General features: G+C 41.7%; 1 protein-coding gene and 1 long non-coding RNA gene across 10 annotated transcripts in view; one reads left to right on the top strand and one right to left on the bottom strand.

The window, feature by feature from the left end:
- Nucleotides 1-6,492: 6,492 nt before the first annotated feature.
- On the bottom strand, nt 6,493-19,441 carry LOC309393503. Of its 2 annotated transcripts, XR_014175599.1 has the most exons (3): nt 19,331-19,441; nt 16,525-16,606; nt 6,493-9,946 (listed from the first exon to the last, which is right to left on the bottom strand). It is a non-coding gene; the product is annotated as an uncharacterized lncRNA (long non-coding RNA). The 2 variants fall into 2 exon arrangements; XR_014175600.1 differs by lacking the exon at nt 19,331-19,441 and having other exon boundaries at nt 16,525-17,483.
- Nucleotides 17,501-22,398, top strand: part of MEIS2 (Meis homeobox 2) — a 234,730-nt gene continuing 229,832 nt past the window's right edge. The window contains exons 1-3 of one of the 8 annotated variants that reach the window (XM_081955707.1): nt 19,353-19,877; nt 20,181-20,398; nt 20,931-21,163. In XM_081955707.1, the coding sequence (XP_081811833.1) occupies nt 20,390-20,398; nt 20,931-21,163 (242 nt within the window). In that variant the 5' untranslated portion in view covers nt 19,353-19,877; nt 20,181-20,389. The other 7 variants (XM_081955710.1, XM_081955711.1, XM_081955712.1 and 4 more) reach the window with 7 other exon arrangements.

The raw sequence follows: 22,398 nt of genomic DNA, 5'->3' as shown, positions 1-22,398 counted from the left end.
ACTCTCACTCTAGTGAATATACCCTGGGAGATTCTAGGGAGTGGCTGTTCTAACTCTCTTCCTCTGTCTCCTATCCAGCTGTGGCTATGTTGTCTCTTGGCGTATCCTTGGAGTACGTTCCCTTCTTTCCGGGAAACTGCTGCATCATTGTAATCCATTATACCACCTCCCTCTCTGTTGGTACCACCCATCACATCCATAGAACATGTGATAATTACCCTTTCAATTAAAGACTGCTTTAAATAGAAAAAATATTATAAATTCACTTTAACTCTTCTACAGGTGGAGGAAAGGGCAAGTTAGTTGGGTGGAGTTTATTATTTAGAAAAGAATGGGAAGCGATGCCATTCTCTTGTACATCTCAGCCTAACACATATGAACAATAGCTATTCAGAAAGGACAGGAATGGTAAGGAAACAGAAATACATAAGGTTTCAAAATAAATTGGTCCGAATTCATATCCAGATCTGTGTTCGACCATGAATTCTAAAATATGATTAAAGGTAAATGTTCCCCTTGCACATATGTGCTAGTTGTTCCCAACTCTAGGGGGCGGTGCTCATCTCCGTTTCAAAGCCGAAGAGCCAGTGCTGTTTGAAGACATATCCATGGTCATGTGACCGACATGACTAACCACCAAACATTGTTACCTTTCCACCAAAGGTGGTTCCTATTTTTTTACTTACATTTTTACATGCTTTTGAACTGCTAGGTTGGCAGAGGCTGGGACAAGTAACTGGAGCTCACTCCGTTACATGGTGCTAGGGATTCGAACTGCCGAACTGCCGACCTTTCTGATCAACAAGCTCAGTGTCTTAGCCACTGAGCCATCACGTCCCTATATAAAATACAATTACCTCTTTTTATATTTGTTTATGTTACTACAGGTCATCCTTGTCTTACAATCATTCATTCAGTGATCGTTTGAAGTTATAACAACACTGAAAAAAGTGACTAATGGCCATTTTTCACACTTAAGACCATTGCAGCATCCTCATGGTCACATGATCAAAATTCATACACTTAGCAACTGGCATGTATTTATGACAGCTGCAGTGTTCCAGGGTCATGTGATCACCTTCTGTGATCTTCTGACAAGCAAACTCAATGAGAAAACCAGAATCAGTTAACAACCATATTGCTTTTAGCAATTGCAGTGGTTCCTTTAACAACTGTAGCAAGAAAGATTGTAAAATGGGGCAAAACTCCCTTAATAAATGTCTTACTTAGTAACAAAAATCTTAGGCTCAATTGTGGTCTTAAGATGAAGACTACCTGTGTTAAGTTGACAGAATTGCATATTCAATACCCACTTACGTTTTTCTAATTAGGCTGAGAAATTTAGGTTGCAGTTCTACAGTTCCTGCATTGGCAATCTAAGGATCAGAGCAAAATTTGAGTTTCCTCCCAAAGTTAAAGAAAGGGATTAACCTTGAAAGTTTAAAACCTCCCCACGCCATCGCTTAACTGAAAAGAGGTATTTTCTGATGTGACACATTCTAACATTGAAAAGCAGAAAGAGGAAGCACTGGTAAAGGTGGGGCAGCAGGCCAGACGGGTGATACGTGTACCCTGCCCATTGTTCTTTTTATAAGTTTAATCTTAAAAGCCATCCATAATAGCATAATAGCAATTGTCTGCTATAAGCCTCCCTGGGAATATTGTGCACACTGCAGTAGTCAAGGAAAAATGAAACCGAGACATGAATAACTGTTGCCAAATCTGACTGAATCAGGAAGAGTCACAGGAGGGCACCAAGTAATTATAAAATAACATCCCTTCAATACTAACGTACTCCAGTATTAACATTCCATAACTGCTCTTTATTCTGTAATAATGCTTTTTCTTTCCCAGTAGAAATAACTGCTTCATAAATGATGACTGCAAGTTAAAAAGCATCTCTTCCACAGGTCAAGTTAGAGCAAGGAATATAAGCCCATTTCGGTGCTCAAAATAGTGAACAGCGTTTAATCAAATATTTGTTCGGAAAATATGTTCCATCCCTGATCATGAAGATGTGAGTAAAATGTTTTACACTTTGGAGAGCAAATCCTTTTTGGATGGTTTTTTCTTTGGTCAGTGTTCAGAATTTATAAAGGCATATCTGCCTGGAATTTAAATATGGACCCCAGAAGTATAGTTTGATATTGGAAAAGCACCGGAAACATTTCATTCTCTGGCAGGACCATCTTGGGGATTGGTAAGGACATGAGGTTATCCTTTTCCAAAGTTATTTGACAAATAGGTCTCCCCATCCATAATATGTTAACATGGGTTAATTGCCAACTTCACCTATTAAGAGAAGAATGGGTACTCCTCAACTTATGATCACATTTCTGACCAGCATTTTTGTTGCTAAGTGAGAAATTTGTTAAGAGAGTTTTGCTTATATTTTATAACCTTTCTCACTACACTGGTTAAGTGTAATCATTACATTTGTTAAGTTAGTAACGTGGTTGTTAAATGAATCTGGCTTCCATCGACTTTGCTTGTCAGAAGGTCGCAAAAGCTGATCACATGACTCTGGGATACTGCCACCATCACAAATACGACCTGGCTGCTAAGCCTATGAATTTTGATCACATGACCATGAGAATGCTGCAAAGGTGGTAAGTGTGAAAAATGGTCATAAATCATTTTTTCACTGTCGTCGTAACTTTGAACGGTCACTAAACTAACTGTTGTAAGGACTACCAGTAGAGCAAAGATTGTACAATTTTCTTATAAAAGAATGAAGTGCCATCTCAGTTTATTTTTATTCAGAGGTCATCAGTGATTGTGGTTAAAATTATCTGATTTGACTCAGTAAATAAGTTGCATCAGAATTATCCCAGGAAGAAAACTGAATGCCAAGCAGCTGAGGAAATGCAATGCAAAAAATAGTCATTTGTTGGTTTTCAATGGGTAAATGATTAAAATCCAACACAACGAAATTAAATTATTGTCAATTAGCAGAGTTTCTCTCTGATACGTCAGGCTCATCGTTATTTTTGAAATGCCCCCATTAATTCACCCATTGATACTTTAGTCACACTAAAAATTGGCCAACATGAAATAGTTTGGATTGAAATGGCTATTGTGGCTGTCTTTGAAAAGATTTTGCTGCTGTCCAACGATGGCTCTAAACATGTGTAATTCACTGAATGCTTATATCCCAGTAAATATCAGTTGGATCATCTGCAGTGGATATAATTTTAGATCAGTACCTGGATCAGTAAAAATACCATCTAACCAAGAAGGGTTACAATTTATTTATAAGCATTTTTATGATAACTTCAGACTGAATTGCAAAGTAAAATTGTCCCCCCCCCCAAAAAAACAACAATCAAAGCATCTTTCTTTTTTAAATTATTTTAAGAATGTATATAAGATAATCATTTATGCCTGTCTATCTGTTTTAGATCTTAAACCAAACTTTCTAAAACCAGAACCTAATTTGGCGTGGTGTTTTTATTTTTTTTTATTATTCGTATTTATAGACCACCCCCTCTCCCGAAAGGGACTCGGGGCGGTGTACAGTCACTAAAATGCGTTATAAAATACATACATAAAACAGTTAAATAATTAAATACGTAGGTGGAGGAGGTGTGAGATGGGAACGAAAGAAACACAAAACTGAAAACGACCCAGTTTCAGCCAAAGACTTCAGAGACAAAATAATAATAATCCTCCCATGGGATATGCATTTGGTCAGTGGTTCAGAAGGTTGCCAACAACTAACAACCTAAACTTTTAGCTTCCTTTTTTCCATCATGTGATCCCGAATGATGCTATTTGTGAGGGGTTAGAAAGAACTTCAAAAGCCCTGTTCTGCGTGCTGTCCCTATCTTATTAATACCTCCAATCAGCAAAGTAATACTGTATATAATCGCCCAATTACACCTTACCCAAGGTCCAACATAATCCATGGCAGATTCAGCAGCCCCATGTATAGGGAAAGCTTCGCAGAGTAAATAAAATCCTTCCTTGATTGAATGAAAGAGGAAGTCTGGCTGTGACAACAGAGAAAATGAAACTTCATTTCCCTGAAGCGACTTGGCATCAGGCTCAGGCACAATATGGTTTCTTTGGTTTCATTTTAATATGATGTACACACCTAGCCATTGTGATTAATAAGCCTATAATATATAGGTAAATGTTCTGTATAAAAAAGACCATTATGACAGTTAACAAATCACAGTTTAAGTAACCATTGTGAAAGACAGTGTTTAAACACTCAATAGTCAGGGAACAAAATATTCCCTCAGTATATGTTTCCATGCAATAAAATGGGACTTTACTGGATATTAAATTTATTTGCCTGTATGTATTCATATATTTTTTACTTTATCAAAGCAATCAAAAACAATATAAGACTTTGGCCAATCAAAATATTTGTAAAATTGTTTATTTTAAGTAACAGAAAAAGTGGTATTTGAACAGTTGGTAGATTTTCAACAATGGAGATTATAGGAAGAATGGATCATAAAATTACAAAAAATAGTGACTTCTTTTATTTATCACCTATACCAAAGCTATACCACAATTTACAAAGTGTACGCTAATCAAATTGCCATTACTTGTGTTATTTGACATTGTCTTGCTCTTTGTTGATTTCTTGACTTTGTTGACAAAGCTATTTTGAATCGTTTCTGACTGCCTATGATTTCAAATCGTTAGTATGCAATTCATGTGTATACCTTTTCTTATTTTTTCTGAATTTCTTAAGTTTCTGAATTTCTCTCTTTATTAACATTGAAAGAAAGCTTGTAAGAACTAGATTTTTTTTTACTTCATTGGGTACATTTCCTGCTAATATAGGCAATAGGATTCAATTGATACAGACTAGTTACCTATCATTTTGATGTACAATATTATAACATGAAATACTTCCATCTTCTAAATGTCAATATAACTTACTTCCAACTACAATAAAGTTGTATAGGATTGCTGCCTAATCTGCATTTCTTTAGATTAGGTGAATATGATAAAATCCAATTTTAAATATGTTAATTTTACAAATTTAAATACGTATGTTAAAGTCCCAATTTTACAATGAACCCTATGTCTGAACTTTAATTTGTTTCTACCATTTTTGAAAACAATAGAAAAGTTTGATTAAATCTAGAGCTTGGGAAATGTTTAACAGTTTTAGACTTTATTACCAAATAAAATAAGTCTTGTTTTGGTTGTTCTGCACTTGTCTTTCTTGTGTCCTTCTAAATTCTCCTTGAGAAGGCTTGATTGCATGGGATATTAACAAAGGGCTTTTACTTGTTATTTTAAAGAAGAATATAATGCACCTTCTGTAGAAAAAAAAATATGTCCAATTGTTATGCTTTTGCTAGTAAAGGGAATAACTGATGAGCATCATGTATCCTGAAATGTATCCTTTAATTTGTCTGTAAGCACTATCCCGCAACAAAATAACAGCACTTTGACATACTTTGTTGTACAAAATAGTAAAAAGTGCACAGATATTTGAAATTGGCTTTGATTCTGGACAATCATGTTTCTGCTTTGAGCCCACTCACTTGCTTCTTGCCTTACCCACATGTGCCCCAAGCATATTTCACAAGATATGTGTGTAGCTCTTGACCTTGTGATCTGGTTCCCTTTGAATATTGGATATAGAATTCCCTGGTTGCAAACTGTGAAGCAGAAGGCTATTTTCAGAAAGAACTATTTAATTAATTAATTAGACTATTTCACTGTTTAAAAAATGAGGGTATAATTAAAAAAAAACTTTTAACTCTCCAGTTTAAGTAATGCTTAAATCTCCACATTGTATCAATATGTTGCATAAGTTGGACAACCGGTTCCCAAAATATGGTGCTTGCACTGGAGCGTTAAAAAGCCATGAAAAAAAAATGTATAAAATGTTAGTGTCAAATATGAACATATTTTTCTACATTACCACTGAGGATGTATTCATCTGGCCACAATAAAACTATTATCATATATTATTTGTTCTATATGAATCATTGGAATATTTTTTTAAAATGCCATTTTAAAACAAATAACAGCATTATTGCCTACATTAAATACTGAAGTTACATGCTTGCATGTGTCACAGTCCTTTGACCACAATCCTAATATATTAAAATCAATAGTTTTTGGTCAGAGTGAGTGAAAAATTGCTTTGCTAATGTGTTTCATGATGTGGTTTATCTCCAGGACTGAAGCATCATTCTTAAAGCCATTAAACTCCATGGTGCTTACCTCTAAATAGGCATGGATGTGAATACACCAAAAATAAGGGGACATATGCCCTTATACTAAGCTAAAGTAATTATCTTCAGAAACCAACAGAGCCGATTCTTCATCTTTATTCATGTACACCAATAAAATTGAATATCAGAACCACACTTCTGTCAAGGATTTTTATCTAATGGTCTTGAACAACTTACAGATTCCGTAAAATGATTCTAAATGGGATTCATAATAAATAGTTGAAGGAGTGTCGTAGAGATGAATGCAGAAAAATCATACACCACACCATACACTGACAAGTTTTCTACAAATGTTTAATCACTAACATTCAAACATAGATACATTTATTTTACTACATATATTTTATTTTATATCAGGCAATGTTAAATGTACCATGGCTTACTTATTCAAGCTTCTAAAGGTCTAATATATTATAATTTCTTTTGGTGCTTCTCAGAAGAATCTGTCTTGGCTGGTATTCCAGATAAAAGTGAAACATGGGACATGTAGGACAAAAGACTGCTTGTTCTCATATTCTTCAAACGCTTATGTTATGGGATTGAATAGGTATGCTGAATATATTGCACATGAAGAAATTAACAGTTTGATCATGTGCAAGTGCTATTCAACTAATTCTCATTCATTGTAAATAACTCCCACATTCTGAGCCACTAATAAATAAATGTACGTGGAAGCAAAGACCTCCCTCGAGTCAAGGAGCAAAATTCCCAAATCCAGTGAAATTATTTTGGTACCTGATGCAGACAATGGTGTAAGTCATTCTGTCTTTCTGCTGCAACCATAACAAACTACATTTTTGGTCGTGTTTTTTTCCCTTTTTCTCATCCTTTATCAAATCTGCATCCTGGTTCCTTATGGTAGTGTAGCCCATAAAGGGGGGGGGGCAGAGGGAGAGGGGGGAGAGGATGACGGAGAGAAGAGAGAGAGAAGAGAGGGGGAGAGGATGAGGGAAGGGAAGAGGAGGGGAGAGAGTAGAAGGAGAGGGGAGAAAGAGAGATTAGCCTGTGAATTGACTCAAGGATATATATCACTCCTGCCTTTAGCAGTTCCCGACCTTTGATTTAAACTTAATGTAAACTTAGTCCAAACTTTCCTAGGAATACTTTTGTAAAACTATCACAAGATCTTGTAATCTTCTCAACTCCACCTCCAGTACCTGCTTTTCTGTGAGGATCAGTGCCAAGGAAAATATCAGGTTGAAACTTGAGGGCATAACCATCTTAAAAAGAAAAGAAAACAACAATTAATGTAACTATGAAAGAAAATAAAACATATGGTTATAGGTGTATTTTTAAAAAATAAATAAAGTTTGAATCTGCATTAATTATTTTATAGGGGTAACAGGGTTGCAACTATTCTCAGTTCTGACTAACACCAGCAGATAACAATAAGTCTGAAGGAATCCAGACATTCCCCAGAGCTGTTGGCTTGTTTTATTTGCAAGAGTGGATGTGGTTGAGGGGGGACTCCCCTCCCTTTCTGTTTGCCATAGTTATAGGTTCAAATATCTTTATTCTGCCTAAACTGGAAGTGAATTAACAGACCAAATGAAAGCTAAATGGTCAAAACAAAGAATTTATTTTTAAGAAAGAGACAGGCTATCTAAGAATTGTTTTCCCCTTCCACTGTCATCACAACCCCCAGGATCTCTTCCTGCCCCAGATCCTGTTTATTTGACAACCCAATCCTGTGATCAGAAGCCCTTGGAAAGATGATGCATAATACCATCCTTGCTTTCCAGGAAGGATGGACATGGGGGGGGGGGGGGATTTGTCTTTTAATTGCTGTGTAACTAAGGAAAGGGATGGAGTGTGTTTGGAAATATGGAGTGGGACATTTGGGTCAAATGGATTGCTTGGAATATTTTTCAAAAATAAAAGGAAGCAGGCAAGAAATAGGAATTTTGTAAAATCCTTTTTGAGGAATTTCTGTCTGGGGACAATGCCTCAATTAATATTGATACTCATGATCACTAATATTAATTAATATCAATTTATGACTTAAACAATACTTAATACTGTCACACATCTGTCACCCAATCCTTAAGTTTCAAATTCTTCCGCATCCTGGACTTATTTAGCTTGATCATTTGTTCATTTGAACCAACAAAACAGGCCACTTGGTTGATCTCCTATCCTTTGGCCCCAAAATTGTTTAGCATGGTTATATCTGGTTAGTATTTGGATGGGAGATCAAGAGGAAATGCCAGGGTTGCAAGTTGGAAAAAGCACCCTGAAGGAAGGAAATGGCAAACTAAAACTTCGGATTGCATCAAGCCAACAATCAGCACATGAAATCACCTGCCGGTTGGTCAGGCTAGACTCAAGGAAAGTTTACTACCACAGGACTGTCTGCGGGGAGGGGTCAAAAAAGTCAAAATGGTGTCTACAACGATGCAATCGAAACTCCACGTGATTTTGGTTCGCATCGCACCATCCTGGGCATCATCCTGACTTTTTTTTTTAACCCTACCTGAAGACACCTCTACAGAGGGAAGTTTAGGAACCGGCTGAGCTGCTCCGCTGGGAGAAGGGTTTCTTATCCGGCCTGAGGAAGCCACTTGGTGAAGGTGAGGCCACGTTCCTGAAACAAGGTGTCCGTCTCTTGAGTTTGTCAGGGCTCATAAAATGGGCATCGATTATTCCAAGAGCCATTCATTATCGCCCAGAATGCTTACTGCAGCAATGGGAAAGGTTAAAAAGGAAAGTGACCTGCTGCCTGCCTGACACAAAGTCATTAGGTAAACGAGGTATTCATACAGGTTAGAACGAAGGTCAGGCGGGCTTTACGGGAAGGCGGAGGATGAATCTCTGCCTTGAGCTTGGGGAGAAGGGTGGGGGAAAGAGAAGAGCAACAAAGGCAAACACAGCTGACCCTCCCAAATTAAACTCTCCCTCCGGTCCTCGGGAAGAAAGCAGCCTTATTCTGGCATCTGTCCGCACCGCTGTTGGATGCTCGGAAAAGAGGTCCGGTCTTCCGAGCGGGCTCCTGGGCGAGTGGTGGGGGAGAGTCCCCAAGTTCTCTTTCCTCGTTTTATCAAATAAAGAGACGAAACTTGAAGAATCGGTCCCATTCCCGCCGATAATAATCCGTAAGATCAAGAGGAAAAGATGGGGAGAGCGATACTTATTTATGTACATATTTTCCCCACTCTAATTACAGAAATTAATCCTCTTACGGCTAAAATATAAAGTCCCAAGCATGTCTTTGATGTTTAATGGCATCATTTGTAGCCAACCTGCCAGCCGATTAAGGGATAATTGTTAAATGCTTCGTGTTTTTAAGGGGAGGGGTGAGGGAGAGTTGGAACCGGGTTTCCTCTCTGCTCCAAAACCAGGACTGAACCTGGGATAAAATTTGGAGCGGCTGGTTTTTTTCCATAGCCCTTGGTTTGATTCATTCGGCCTGTCGCCTCTGTCCCTATTCAGTTTATTTTCACAGGAGAGTTGTTCTCCAGCCTCCTCCGTTCCCCCATTCAGCGTGCCATAAAGTTTTAAAAGGGGAAAAGAGGGAGTTTGTGACTATCACCGTCCAACTTACCAGGGATGGATTTTCTCTCTCTCACACACACACCAAACAACCCAAAAAACGGGGGTGGGGTGGGCAGAACACCCATAAAGCAAGCTACAGCCGATATTTAGCGGAGGTTTTTTTCCGGGCTTCATTTTGCCCAGTTCTCCATTTCAGATTTCTTGGGGGGGTTTTGGATGCCACTGAGTAGAGAGGAAATCATCTGTGGGAACATGGGAAGACAGAGCAAAGTCAACCAATTGCCTCCTGAAACCCGAACCTTTCCCACTCCCTTATTCTCTCTTAGTTTTACCTCCCGGGGATATATCTTAATTGGGTATGGGTATTTTAATTGGGGATGTTTTTAGGGTTTTTATAGTATATTTATTTCTTGTACAGCCTTATCTCCTCCATCCAAATGTATTTAACTGTTTTATATTATTGTATTTTTATCTGCATTTGACTGTACACCGCCCCGAGTCCCTTTTTGGGAGAGGGGGCGGTTTAGAAATCCAAGAAATAAAATAAATAATAATAAATTCTAAAACACCTGCTTAATTTCCAAGGAAGGAAGGAAGGAAGGAAGGAAGGAAGGAAGGAAGGAAGGAAGGAAGGAAGGAAGGAAGGAAGGAAGGAAGGAAGGAAGGAAGGAAGGAAGGAAGGATTGATTGTTCGGGGAAGAGAGTCTGTGGAATAAATTAAAATCCACACAGCTTCTTTTTGCGAATTCCTGAAAGGGGAAAAAGAAAGAACAAAACATCGCATTACACACATATCATCTGGGAATACTTAAGACCTACAGTCTGGGTGGAGTCAAGTATAGCTTCGTATTTTCTGGCATTTTGGTCTGGGGAGGCGTCGACGGGCTAAGTCTGCGAAGAAACGCGATCCAAAGTCCCCAAGAACTCAGTGAAAAATACCCCCCTCTGCCTCTCCCCTCTCCCTTTAGGCGGAAGACCCGCCGCTTTTCCGCGTAGATCGGCATGGAAAGCGCTCAGCTTCAAAGTCAGCCCGGGGCAGCTTGGAGGCCTGGGGCATGCGCATCCTCCGGAAAGCCTGCGGGCGTTTAGAGACGGCTTGCGCGGAGCCAAGGGAGCTTTTCCAAGTCTCCGTAGGTATCCGGGACTCGGTTGCACGATGCGTCGCTGCGCCCTGGGCGCTTTGGTTCTGCACAGCGGAGCCGTCGAGCTCAGAGACATCCGAAGGGGCTGCTTGCCGGCTCGGCCGTTTTGGAACGCGGTTCGGATCTCCTTGCGCAATTCAGGGGATTCGGGTGGCCGAATCCGGCGCGGCGCGCCTGGCCTGCCGCAGCCCTTTTTGTGCCGCAGGCGGCGGTTTAAGGCTCCTGCAAGCGGCACTATGTTGCCTTAGAGCGGTTGGGCTCGAAAGCGACGACCAACAGCCTGGATTTCCACCGGCGTGGCGAGGGCTTCCATCGGGCAAGCCGGGAAAGAAATACTTGGGACTTGGGGAAAACGGTTGGCTTGACTTTCTACTTCTGCTGGAATAAAAAGCCCGGCATCCTTCGAGGACAAAGTTGTGGCAGGCAGTTCGAAGAAAAGTAGGCGATTTTATGTAAATGAGGAAATCCGAAATGTATTACAACCGCGCTGTAATAAACCTGACAGTTTTGACAGTATTGACAATATAAATATATGTTGGAACACTGCATTTTTCAGACACTTAAACCGATGGAAGCAATAATAATAATAAAAAAGATTCGACTACAATATTTCAAATAATCGGCATTGATGTTTTGATTCATCATTTTTATACCTCCAATCGATTCCTCCCTCTCTTCTCTTCCCCACCCCCTGCAGGTGACCGGTCAGTTTTAAGTAAAAACCCATCGTAATTATTTACGCTATTGCCAATGATGACCTAATAACTGTTTTCAATTAATTACGGCAGAGCTTAGCCTCGGCAGGCCATCACCAAAAGGCCCTTTTGCAAGTAGCACAAAATCACCAGGATTACTTTCTCCGGGCAGGGCACCGAGGGGGAGATTCATTAAAAAGAAAATGAAAAGTGCAGTCAGGCGACCAGAGTGATGGAGAGAGAAAGAGCTGGACAGGGCCTCTCTCTCTCTCCCTCTCCCTCTCCCTCCCTCTCCCTCTCCCTCCCTCTCCCTCTCTCTCTCTCTCTCTCTCTCTCTCTCTCTCTCTCTCTCTCTCTCTCTCTCCCTCCCCCTCCCCCTCCCCCTCCCTCTCCCTCTCCCTCGTTTTTCTCTCCAGAAACCTCCAGGTCTTTTCGCAGCCAATTTGCCTTTTATGAACTAAAACTGACTGGCCCAGTTTAGGCATTTCGTCCCCCCAAATGGGGCTTCCTTTCGGCGGATGGGCCTTGGGCAGGGGTGCCAAAGGAGTCTGTAGGAGATAGGATCCGGTTCTTTCCGGCTCGATCCACAACTCTTTTTACGCGCTAGCCTAAGCGGCTCTTCTCCAACGGGAAGCCCATTAAACTGGAACAGACTTTTCCTGGCGAGTAAACACGCAAATCTAATATTCCATTATTCTATTCCTTTTTGGGCCGACTGGGAGGGCTAGGATGTCCTTGGGTTCAAAGAAATGACACCGAACCGCTTTTTTTAAATGACTCAAGCAGCCCTTCTGCCGAGCTAGCCTTGTCCTGGGCCCCTTTTTGCATGCATTTAAGGAATAGCTCTTTTTCCTTTCCGCTCTCCAAGGACCGGACTTCGGGAAACGAAATTACCCTGGGATCCTTTCCTTCCTCCAAATCTAGAATACAAAAGACCGGCTGCCCCCTTGCCCTCAACCCAGGGAGAAGGTTACATTTAAGCAAAGCGGGGAGAAAAGGGCGACGACTGGGGGGTCACCTTATGCCACAAGGTCCGGCAGTGCCTAGAAGTTAAACGGGTAACAGGGACGGGATTTAATGAGTGCATTTTTTGGCGTCGGGAAAAAATATCCTAGGCTGGATTTTGGAACATTAGAAATTAAGCCACATAAGAGGATGATGATGGTGATGGTGACCGTGGTGATGAGGATGATATAACGGACAGTATTCAGGAGGGGAGGGGAGAGGGAGGGGGGGGGAAGAAAGCCGCAAAAGCCTGTTTCTAATCTTCTGACATTCTCTGGTTAGTGAACTCTTGGTTTGGAACCAAGCGGAGCATCAGCACCTTCGAAAACGACTTCCAGTTGTGTAGCCATTTACCAGTACAAAGAAGAAGGGGGGAAAGCGGCCGTCTTGAGGGGCTGGGGAGAAAGCTGAAAGTTTGCTGAAATGGTTGGAGTCCCGCCAGATAGCGCTAGAGGGCTGTTTATTGAAACGCTCCTCCAGTTCAGTGGGATCTTTACAGAATAAACAGGAGAGATAAAGAAGTAAAAGAAAAGAGGAGGAGGGCAGCCCACTCCACAAGTGCCATGTTAATTCCTAGAAGTGTTTGGGAAGTATAATAGAGGGTTGTAAGTGAATAAAGAAACTGGAGTTCGTGTTGATTTTAAAACAGAAAAGGAAGTGAAGGAAGAAAAAAGGAAAGGGAAAGAAAGGGTCCAAGAAGTAATTTAACGAGAGCCCTCCTAAACCGGCTTTCAAAGAGCTCCAGAGCCCTGGAAGAGAGGTCAGTAAGAGTTCACCTGATGAGTAAGGCTTGACTTTTGGGGAAGGAAAGGATTGGGGGGGGGAATAAGTCACAAGGTGAGAAAATGAAAGAAAAGGGAGGAAAAGGGAAGAAAAAGACGTATTTCCTACCTGTAGCATTTCAAAAGGTATAGGACTGAGTCACTATACAGATAATATATTAATATCTTCATAAATTAAGTTAAGTATTTTATTCTTATACTTATTTGCCGGAGCAGAATAATCTTTGATTGTCTGCAGTGCAGGGTGCTGAGGGGGTGGGGCGGGGAAAGGTGGAGGGGAGAAACTAATTACAGAATTTAATTTCTTCCTTTGCAGAAATCTGAAGGAAGTCATCAAGCCCAATGAATAGCCCAGTGTAGTCCAAAAACAAAAATATGTGAATTTCAGCTGAAGGCAAAGAAGTTGAATATAAGTGGACTAAGTTTTGTTCATGGCATTCCCTAGTTATCAACTTAGGTTCTTGGATCACTGCTTAGAACTAGAATTTGGAGAGAAAGAAAAAGAATATATCGAAATTTCCTTCCAAATTCAGAAAAACTAAGAGTGCCTAAACTTTTAAACAATCCCTGCTTTTGATCTGATTTGTTTCTTGTTGCTCTATTTTTAGTCACAGTTCAAAGTACATTATTGAAAAATAGCCACAATTCCTATGAAAAACTAGGGCAGTTCTTCAAATGTTATTTGCTTAATCCAAAAGCAAAAGGGGGAAAATCCCTTCATTCTGGCAAACAAATACTGAATAAAGTTACAAACAAGATTATGGGTGAAGTTATTTGTCCTTCTAGTGAGGTGGTGAGCTGCTAAAAGATGTAAAAACAGCTTAGAGGATTTAAGCCACACGAATTTAATGATTGGTTGCATATACTTTTACACAGAAATTCTAAATTGAGGGTTCCATTAGACTGTATCAATAGCAGTAAAAAAAACCAGTATTTTTGGGTTTTTTATTAATATCTCATCTCAGCCTACTTTCTCCGAATCCCTTTCTATTTACAGGGCACTTCAAAAAAAGCAAATGTGAAATAAAAATGCATATATATTTTCAGAATCGACCGTGTTACCTGTTGGAAGAGTCACCTTTGCAAAAGAGAGCATCTTTTAAAAATAATAAAAAGGCACCCAAATGGTCAAGACGTTATCATCCTTTGCAATGTCTGGTTGTTCAAAATACACTTTGATTTCCCCCTAGGAAAGAAGAAGCTGGTTGGGAAGTTGGAAGAGATGGTGTATCTCACTGTTTATATTTGCTCTAGCACACTTGCAAAAAGCAAATTGGAGAGGATCTTTAGCCCACTGATTGTCTCTGTATTGTTTTTCTTGAAACGGATCTTTTGCCCTTAATGAATCCTAACACAGCTGGACAGCTCCTTCCCGGACACTGAGAACCCTCACCCCAAACTGACCCCAATTTGACACCACAAGATGAAATTTTACCGCCTGTTAAAACCATTTCCAGCCGAAAGAAAGAAAGAAAGAAAGAAAGAAAGAAAGAAAGAAAGAAAGAAAGAAAGAAAGAGCAAGCAAAAAAGAAGCAGCGCAAACTGGATTTTGAGGTTGGAGGAAGAACTGACTGTTTGACAGAGATAACATTTCTACACAGGATTCCTAATTTAATGATGGTGATGATGATGACTGACATTACTTGGGATTTTAAAAATATTTTTGCATTTTGCAACAAGATCAGTTACATATCTTAAAATTCATTATAGCTGCAATTCCAGGAGAAAGTCCCTCTGAAAATTGAGGGCCTGATTTCTGAAGAAACTTGCTTGGAAATGCAATTAGAATTCACAGCTTCAAGACAAATATTATATCCATCCTGGCACAAGCTCCTGCAAATGTAACTATTTCCTCCCTTTTTAAGTTTGATTCAGAATTCCAAAACTAGTTACATATGTCACACACACACACACACACACACACACACACACACACACACACACACACACACACACACACACATATATATATATATATATATATATATATATATATATATATATATATATATATATATATATATATATATATATATATAAATGCCTGATTCTAAATTAAGACAATTAGTGCTCTCGGATACCTACCTGAAGGTTTTTAATAAACATATGACAGAAATATTTTTTAAAGATTTTTCACAAAAAAAGTATGAAAGAAATCCTTTTGTTGTTTTAGATTTGTCACAAGAAAGAATGAAATACTTAGCAATCTTTTTATTTGTTGCTTCTTTGTTTTAACATTTTTTCAGGGTAACTTCAAATCTCCCAGGAAACTCTCTCTCTCTCTCACTCACTCTTTCTCTCTCACACTCTCTCTCTGTCTATCTATCTATCTATCATCTATCTATCTATCTATCTATCTATCTATCTATCTATCTATCTATCTATCTATCTATCTATATCCTTGCATTTTAAAAGAACTGAAATATAACAGGAATTATTCATTTAAGGAGGGGAGAAACAGAAACTGAAATGAAAGAAGCATTACTGGAGCCTGTAAATATATCTTCCGTTAACTTTTTAGATTTTTTAAAAAAGGTTTCTGGTATACAAGTTTAAGTGGTATACGGAGATCTTTTTGCAATAATATTCATTTACTCTACTCAATACATCCAGCCTTGGTACAAGAAAGTTGTTCATGGAGCTGCATTTAAAAGGGGGGGGGGGGGAAACTGGCGGCAAAGTCGTTCCCACTTCTTTTGCTAAATCAATCTAAACTGAGAGATATATAGCTCCGGTTGCGGGTGTGCTTTTTTCCTGTTTTTAATACAAAACATTTTTTTTTTTTTTACAAAGTGTTCTATAATGAGGAATTGCAGCAATACGATTCCCAAAGAATTTAGGAAAGTGACATTTTCGGAAGAAGGGGGGAGGGCGGAAGAGACCTCACAAAGTCCATTCCTGACAAAGTAGATCTCTTTTAAAGCAACTTCTTAGAAAGCTTCAGCTGCAAAAAGTAGGAAAGGATTTGCATAACCCACTGCTCTATAGGTCTCCGGGCACCCAAAGGATTAGCCAAGTATTCATTACCAAGAATGTCTTGAAGCGCGTTACCGATTTCTACGACAGAGAAGAAAATACGGTGGGACTACCCACCCCCTTTTGCCCCCCGAATAAGTCTATTTTTGGGGGGGGCAAAGGAACCGATTTAAACGCAGCTTGAAAAGAAAGCGGCGTACGGAGGGCGGTTTTTACTCACCTTTCTGCGCAGAGCCCGGCGAACCAGCCACAGAAGAGTAGCGGCTGCTCCTAAGAATCGCTTTAATCTTGGAAGAGGTCTTCTAGAAGAAAAGAAAAGTGGGGAGGGGGAAGGGGGTAGAACAAGTAAAAGCAGACCCCCCCCTCTTCTCTCCCCTCCCTACCCCAAAGGTGGCTCTTCGGCGCTTCAAAGGAGCGCGCAAGTCAGGCTTAAAAAAAGTCTCGCCAGTTCTTTTTCCCAGCTCTTTCGCCTGCCGCTTCGGAGGCTGAGCTCCAGCTGCGAAGCTTGCCAGGCTAAGCGCTCCCGGGAAGCGAAGCCGTTACCCGGTGGCGTTCCTCAAGCCTCTCTCTCTCTCTCTCTCTCCCCTCTCTCTTTCTTTATAAGCGAGGGCTGATATCCCGCAGACATCATTGTTATGATGGCTCATTTAATCAAACTGTTTAATTGCTCCGGTAATCACTATCATCATCGCAGGTACTCAATCATTCATCATTTTGGAGAGCTCCGTTGACCTCGGGAGCCGGTTCCCTTAGCCCAGAAAAGATAGCCTGCGTTTTTTAGACTCGTTCCTCCCTCCCGTGCCTTTGGCAGATTTCGCTTTTCCTTCTCAACTTTTTCTTTCTTTCTTCCTCCCCCGTGACCTGCTCTTGAGAACGGTCCCTTGTCCCGTCCCCACTCTCTTTTACTCGCCGGAATCCAAGTCTAAAATGCGTGGCTTGCCTCGCCGCCGCCCAAGTATGTACGAGGCTGTAACATACACAAGTAGATTCATAATCATTGATAAATCCCACTATTACCAGGATAGTCTGGTTTAGATTTTATGTGTGGGGAGAGAGAGAGAGAGAGAGAGTGAGTGAGGGAGAGAGAGAGAGAGAGAGCAGGAGGGAGGGAGGGAGAGTACAAAACTGCAGCAATCAATAGTTTGACCATTGCTCCTCCCCCTTAACTTGAAGCATTCCCCCATGATTGATGATCTCGGGTAGCTTTGGTAATTGACTGCTCTGAGGTAAGGCATATTTCGGTTCCAGCAAAGCGATTGGAGGAGGTTGCACACGCGCGCGCGCGCACACACACACATCCTCACCAAAATTAACGTGGTAGGTAGCGTTTGTGAGTGTCTGTGGGAGAGAAGAGGGGGGGGTGAAAGAGACTGCCCGCGAAAGTCCGCTGGGTGTGTTTTCAAAAGTTCACTTGGCCGTAGGAACCAGAGGGCACCATCGCACTAGTTCTGCAGAACAACCGCTGTAGCTAGCATAACACCTACAACAATAGCTGTGACTTTGTTTTGAACAGAGAATTATAACACCCTCCCCCCAGCCAAGGAATACAGATTTTACAAAAGAACAAGCAAAGCGATCTCAGGAGGGATTAGTCCCTAATATATAGATTCATAATCTATATTAATATATATTAATTCATAATATCAATATATATATATATTTGAAATAAAACAGAGAAAAGGAGGGGAATGTTCCCCTCGTTTTGTAACGCCCAAGCAGCGCCAAAGCCCAGCCTAAAAGAATGCCTTTTCCTTTCCTCCCCCCCCCCGCCCTCTCTCAGTCGTCTGCGTAGACCCCCGCCTCGTACAGCGGCTTTGAGGGAACCGAGCACAGAATTAAGGGTGCCAAGTGGAGCGCTCCCCTCCAAGGAAAATCATTCTGAGTAACAGCAACCGCGAAAGATAGCGAGTTTCACACAGAGAAGGAAACACGCGGCGCAGGCAGCTCTTTGAATGCACTCTACTGACAAGGATGGCGGACTTTGTTAAGGCAGGCTAGGAGTTTCCGCTGGCAGAACAAGTTTGCCCGCGCCTCTTTCCAAACGTTCGCCACTACCCGAGTTCCTTCGGCTCTTCTCCTGGATACTGAACCCTCGCAGGACTGAGAATTACCCTCCGAAGAAGAGAGCAACAAACACCAGGCGAAGCGATGGCTAGGCAGCGCGGCCAGGCAAAGGAGGATACCGAAGGGTAAAATCTCTCCATTAAAAAAAGCAACAGATCTAGGCTTCTAGGATACTTTAAAAAAAAAACCCTTCGGGCTGTTTGCAGTTCCCACGCACGCACGCACCCAGCAGCCCATCTCCCCCCTTCTCTTTCTCTCTCTCTCCTCTCTTTTTGCTCCCTCTCCTGCTTCTTCTCCTCCTCCTTCTTCGTTTTCTTCTTCCTCCTCCCGAGACTCCCTCTGTATCCTTCCACTTTTCCGCGCCTATCTGGAACAGAGAGCCGGCTTGGTTGAGATTTCTGAACGTGCTGCATCGCGCCCCCGCCTCCCCACCCCGGGTGGCGTGGAAACAGCCCTGATTGCATACTCTGCATATCGCAGACTGTAAGCGCGAGCTGGCTCGCCCGCTTTCGCCCGCTCTCTCTCTTTCTCTCTCTCACTCCCTCGTCTCCCTCTCCCTTGTATGTGTCTCTCTTGTAGGACTGGCTATGGCCACCACTACTTCCGGGTTCCGTCATTTCATTCTCCCGCCGATCAGCGCCGCAAAACTGAGCCTCTTCTATAAGCCAGCCAGCAGCCAACCTGCCAACACTTACTGACACTCACTCATCTCAGAGGGAGAGGTGAAGAGGGAGACAAAATACCTACCGGGAGGGGGAAAGAAAAAAACAACAACAACGTGCGCGCACACACACACTCACCCAGCCACGCACATACACACGCACACAAAAAGAACGGAGGAAGTCCACGTTTTGCAAACTATTCCATTTTTCTTTGCATCCTACCCCACCCTCCCCCTCCCGGTAGTTTTTTTTAAAGAAACTATAGCTTTCCTACAAGCAAAATCCCAAACGCGGACTTACTGAGAGAAGAATCCGAGGTTAAAAGATTCCTCTTTTCTTCTTCTTCTTCTTCTTCACCATCAGCCATCATTCATTCACTACCTTGACATTCCATGGCTTTGATTGACAGCTGGAGTGGCAAAAAGCCATGAGACACGACAGTTTGGTTACATGTGGGTTGCTGACGGGCCGATCGTAACCTTCAGTGTGGGGCTTGGCGACTTTTATGTTTATTTTTTTTTTAAAAAATACCATCATATTTTTTTTTACGTAAAAGAAGAAAAAAAGGAAAGACACAGAAAAGGGAAATAAAGAAGAGCACGCTGGGGAAACAGACAAACTCTACGTGGTTTATTTTTCCCTACTTTTTATTGTTATAACGATTGTCTTTATGAATATTTACGCGTATTGGAGAACTCTATAAGTGGGTCGGAGAAACAAGGGAAAGGGTTTTTTTTTCTTCCTTTCCTTCTTCTTCAGTCACTTTGTTGGTGTTGTTACTGGACTGGGATATTAAATATAGGACACATCCCGGAGTTTATTGGAGCGCAGACTGATGGCGCAAAGGGTAGGTTTAAATCTCCAGCACTTACCTTACGTATAAATCCTTTCTTAAGAGGGACCTGTCGGATTTGCTCTTTCCCCGTTGCTGCTGCTCATGGCGGCCACTGTTTAGAGAAACAAAACAAATAGCAGCAAAAATTATTCACCGATTTTGTGTGTGCGTGTGCCTCTATGTCTCTTTCTTTCCCTCTCTTTCTCTCTCTCCCTCTCTCTCTCTCTGCGTGTGTCTGTCTCCCTCTGTCTGTGTGTGTGTGTGTGTGTGTGCGTGCGTGCGTGTGCAATTGTTCCACGCTTCTTTCCTCTGTAGCTTTTTCCCCAGCAGCGCGATTTCCCTGCTCCTCTCTAACTGCTCAGTGGCGCGCGGTTTACAGGGGGGAAGGTTTGCCTGCTGCTGCCGCCGCCGCCACCGCTTCTGCTGCTGTGGCTGTTGCTGCCGCTGCCTGGGAAATACAGCTACATTTGCTGCTTGGTTTATCTCTGATTTTGACAAGGACAAGGGGGAATTGCGACTAAATAATGTTTCTGGTAACTTTCAGATTATTTGCTCTCTTTCTCTCGCGCTCTTCTCTCCCTTCTCAGCCTTGTTTACCCTTCCAACTCCGTAGCATTCATCTGGTCACCGGTGGGGTGTTCGTTTATCTGTGGCCCCGTCTCCTCTAGTTCGTAGACGGTTTCCTCCTTCCCTTTCACACTTCCCCTTCCCGTATTTTGCCCTCGATAGAGCTTTCCCCACAACCGGCTCTCTCCCACACACACACATTCCTTGCCCCCTTCTTCCCTTGCCCCCCCCTCCCAGCTCTGTCGACTGCACTTTTGATTTTCATTTCAGTTTGTATCGCTTTCCTCTCTGTTGTGGCTGGTCCTGGTTTGTAGTTTTGCTCTGTTTTGTCTGACTTGCCTGGTGCTTTACTCTCTTCTGACTTCTGTTGTTTTTGTTTTGTTTTGTTTTTGTTTATTTCTTCCCCTTTTCACCCCCTTTCTTTTTCTTTCTCGCTTTCCTCTCTCTCTTCTTCTGGTTCTATTTCCTTCCTTTTCTGGCCCATTTTCTTTTTGACAGTACGATGAGCTGCCTCATTACGGCGGGATGGACGGAGTAGGGGTACCTGCTTCCATGTATGGAGACCCTCACGCCCCCAGGCCGATCCCCCCAGTACACCATTTGAACCACGGGCCGCCACTGCATGCCAGCCAGCATTATGGAGCCCATGCCCCGCACCCCAATGTCATGCCGGCCAGCATGGGATCGGCTGTCAATGACGCCTTGAAGCGGGACAAGGATGCAATCTATGGGTAGGTACAAAGCAAGGCAAGCCAGGCGCAGTGGCCCGCTCCTTGTAGCATATTTGTATTTCGGTGTGTGTGTGTGTGTGTGTGTGTGTGTGTAGGTGCAAAGGGCCGAAGAGATCGTCTCTTTCAGAAAAGAGGGCAGAGGAATAACCGTCCTGCACAAAGAGTGCAGTAGGCACAAGATTTTTGCAGAGAACTGTAAAATGCTTTTTAAACAATCTCTCCTTTCTAAAATCCTACTCGGGTTTTCTTCCTGAAATCTAGAGGACACGTGTAATTGTCACTATAGATCAATATAGATCACGATAGATCCCCTTCTGCACTTCTGTAGGTAATAACATTTTAGGTCGATAAAGTTAAAAACGGCACAAATATATGGGAAAGTTCAGCCAAGAAATCCCACGGAGGATGCAGGGATTGACGGGCGTGTTATTTTGACGCGCTGGAAGTGCGTTTAGATTTTAGTGAAAGCAGTGTGGCTAAACTGCTCCATTCTTCGGACACCCCAATCTTTAAGACAGTTCCTTAAGAGCTTTTTAAAATATTTATTGTTTCCCTGCTCTTAGAAATGAAAAGGAAGCCAGGTTTCCCCAGGCTCATTTACACACATGCAAATTCTACTGAAATCAGCGGAGGTTGTGCTGTTTATTTATTTAGATGTTGCTCTGTAAATGCAGAATTAATCAAAGTAAAATGTGGGTTAGTCCTTGAAAACAAATCGGGGTGGTGGTATGGGAAGATTGGGGAAATGTATTCTTCTCAGTAAAGTTTTATTTAGGTGACATTTTTCTTTCCTTCTTTAAAGCATGCAATAACAGCCCTTGTGACACAATTAACACTAGGAGGAAAGATTTAGGAAAAGGATTTACTGGTTTAACGTATCGCCCAGTTAGACCCTGATCCTCAGGCAGTATCTGGCCGGACAATGGGGAGGAATTTATTCAGTCTTCTTCTTTTTTATGGCGGGGTAGTCGATATTTAATCTGGACCCATTTCTTCAGTCTCTACCGCCCTGGGATCCTCTTCTTTCTCGTCTCCTTTCCTTCCCAGATAGCGTGGCTCTTATTACTTCTCACCAAAATTAGAAACGACTTCAGACTTTGGGTAAAAAATCAAGGCTTCCCGCGTTTGGTACTATCGTGTCTTCGGGACCAGGGCTCTGCTCGTTTCCTTGTTAGGTTTAAAAGCTGCGGGACTTTCACTGCTCAATCTGGGGCTGGGTAATTGTTATTTGTTGG

Source organism: Natrix helvetica, assembly GCF_964273705.1.
Source record: "Natrix helvetica genome assembly, chromosome: 1".
NCBI classification, from domain to species: domain Eukaryota; kingdom Metazoa; phylum Chordata; class Lepidosauria; order Squamata; family Natricidae; genus Natrix; species Natrix helvetica.
Note: the sequence above shows the minus strand (reverse complement) of the source record. Positions and strands in the feature narration are given on the sequence as shown.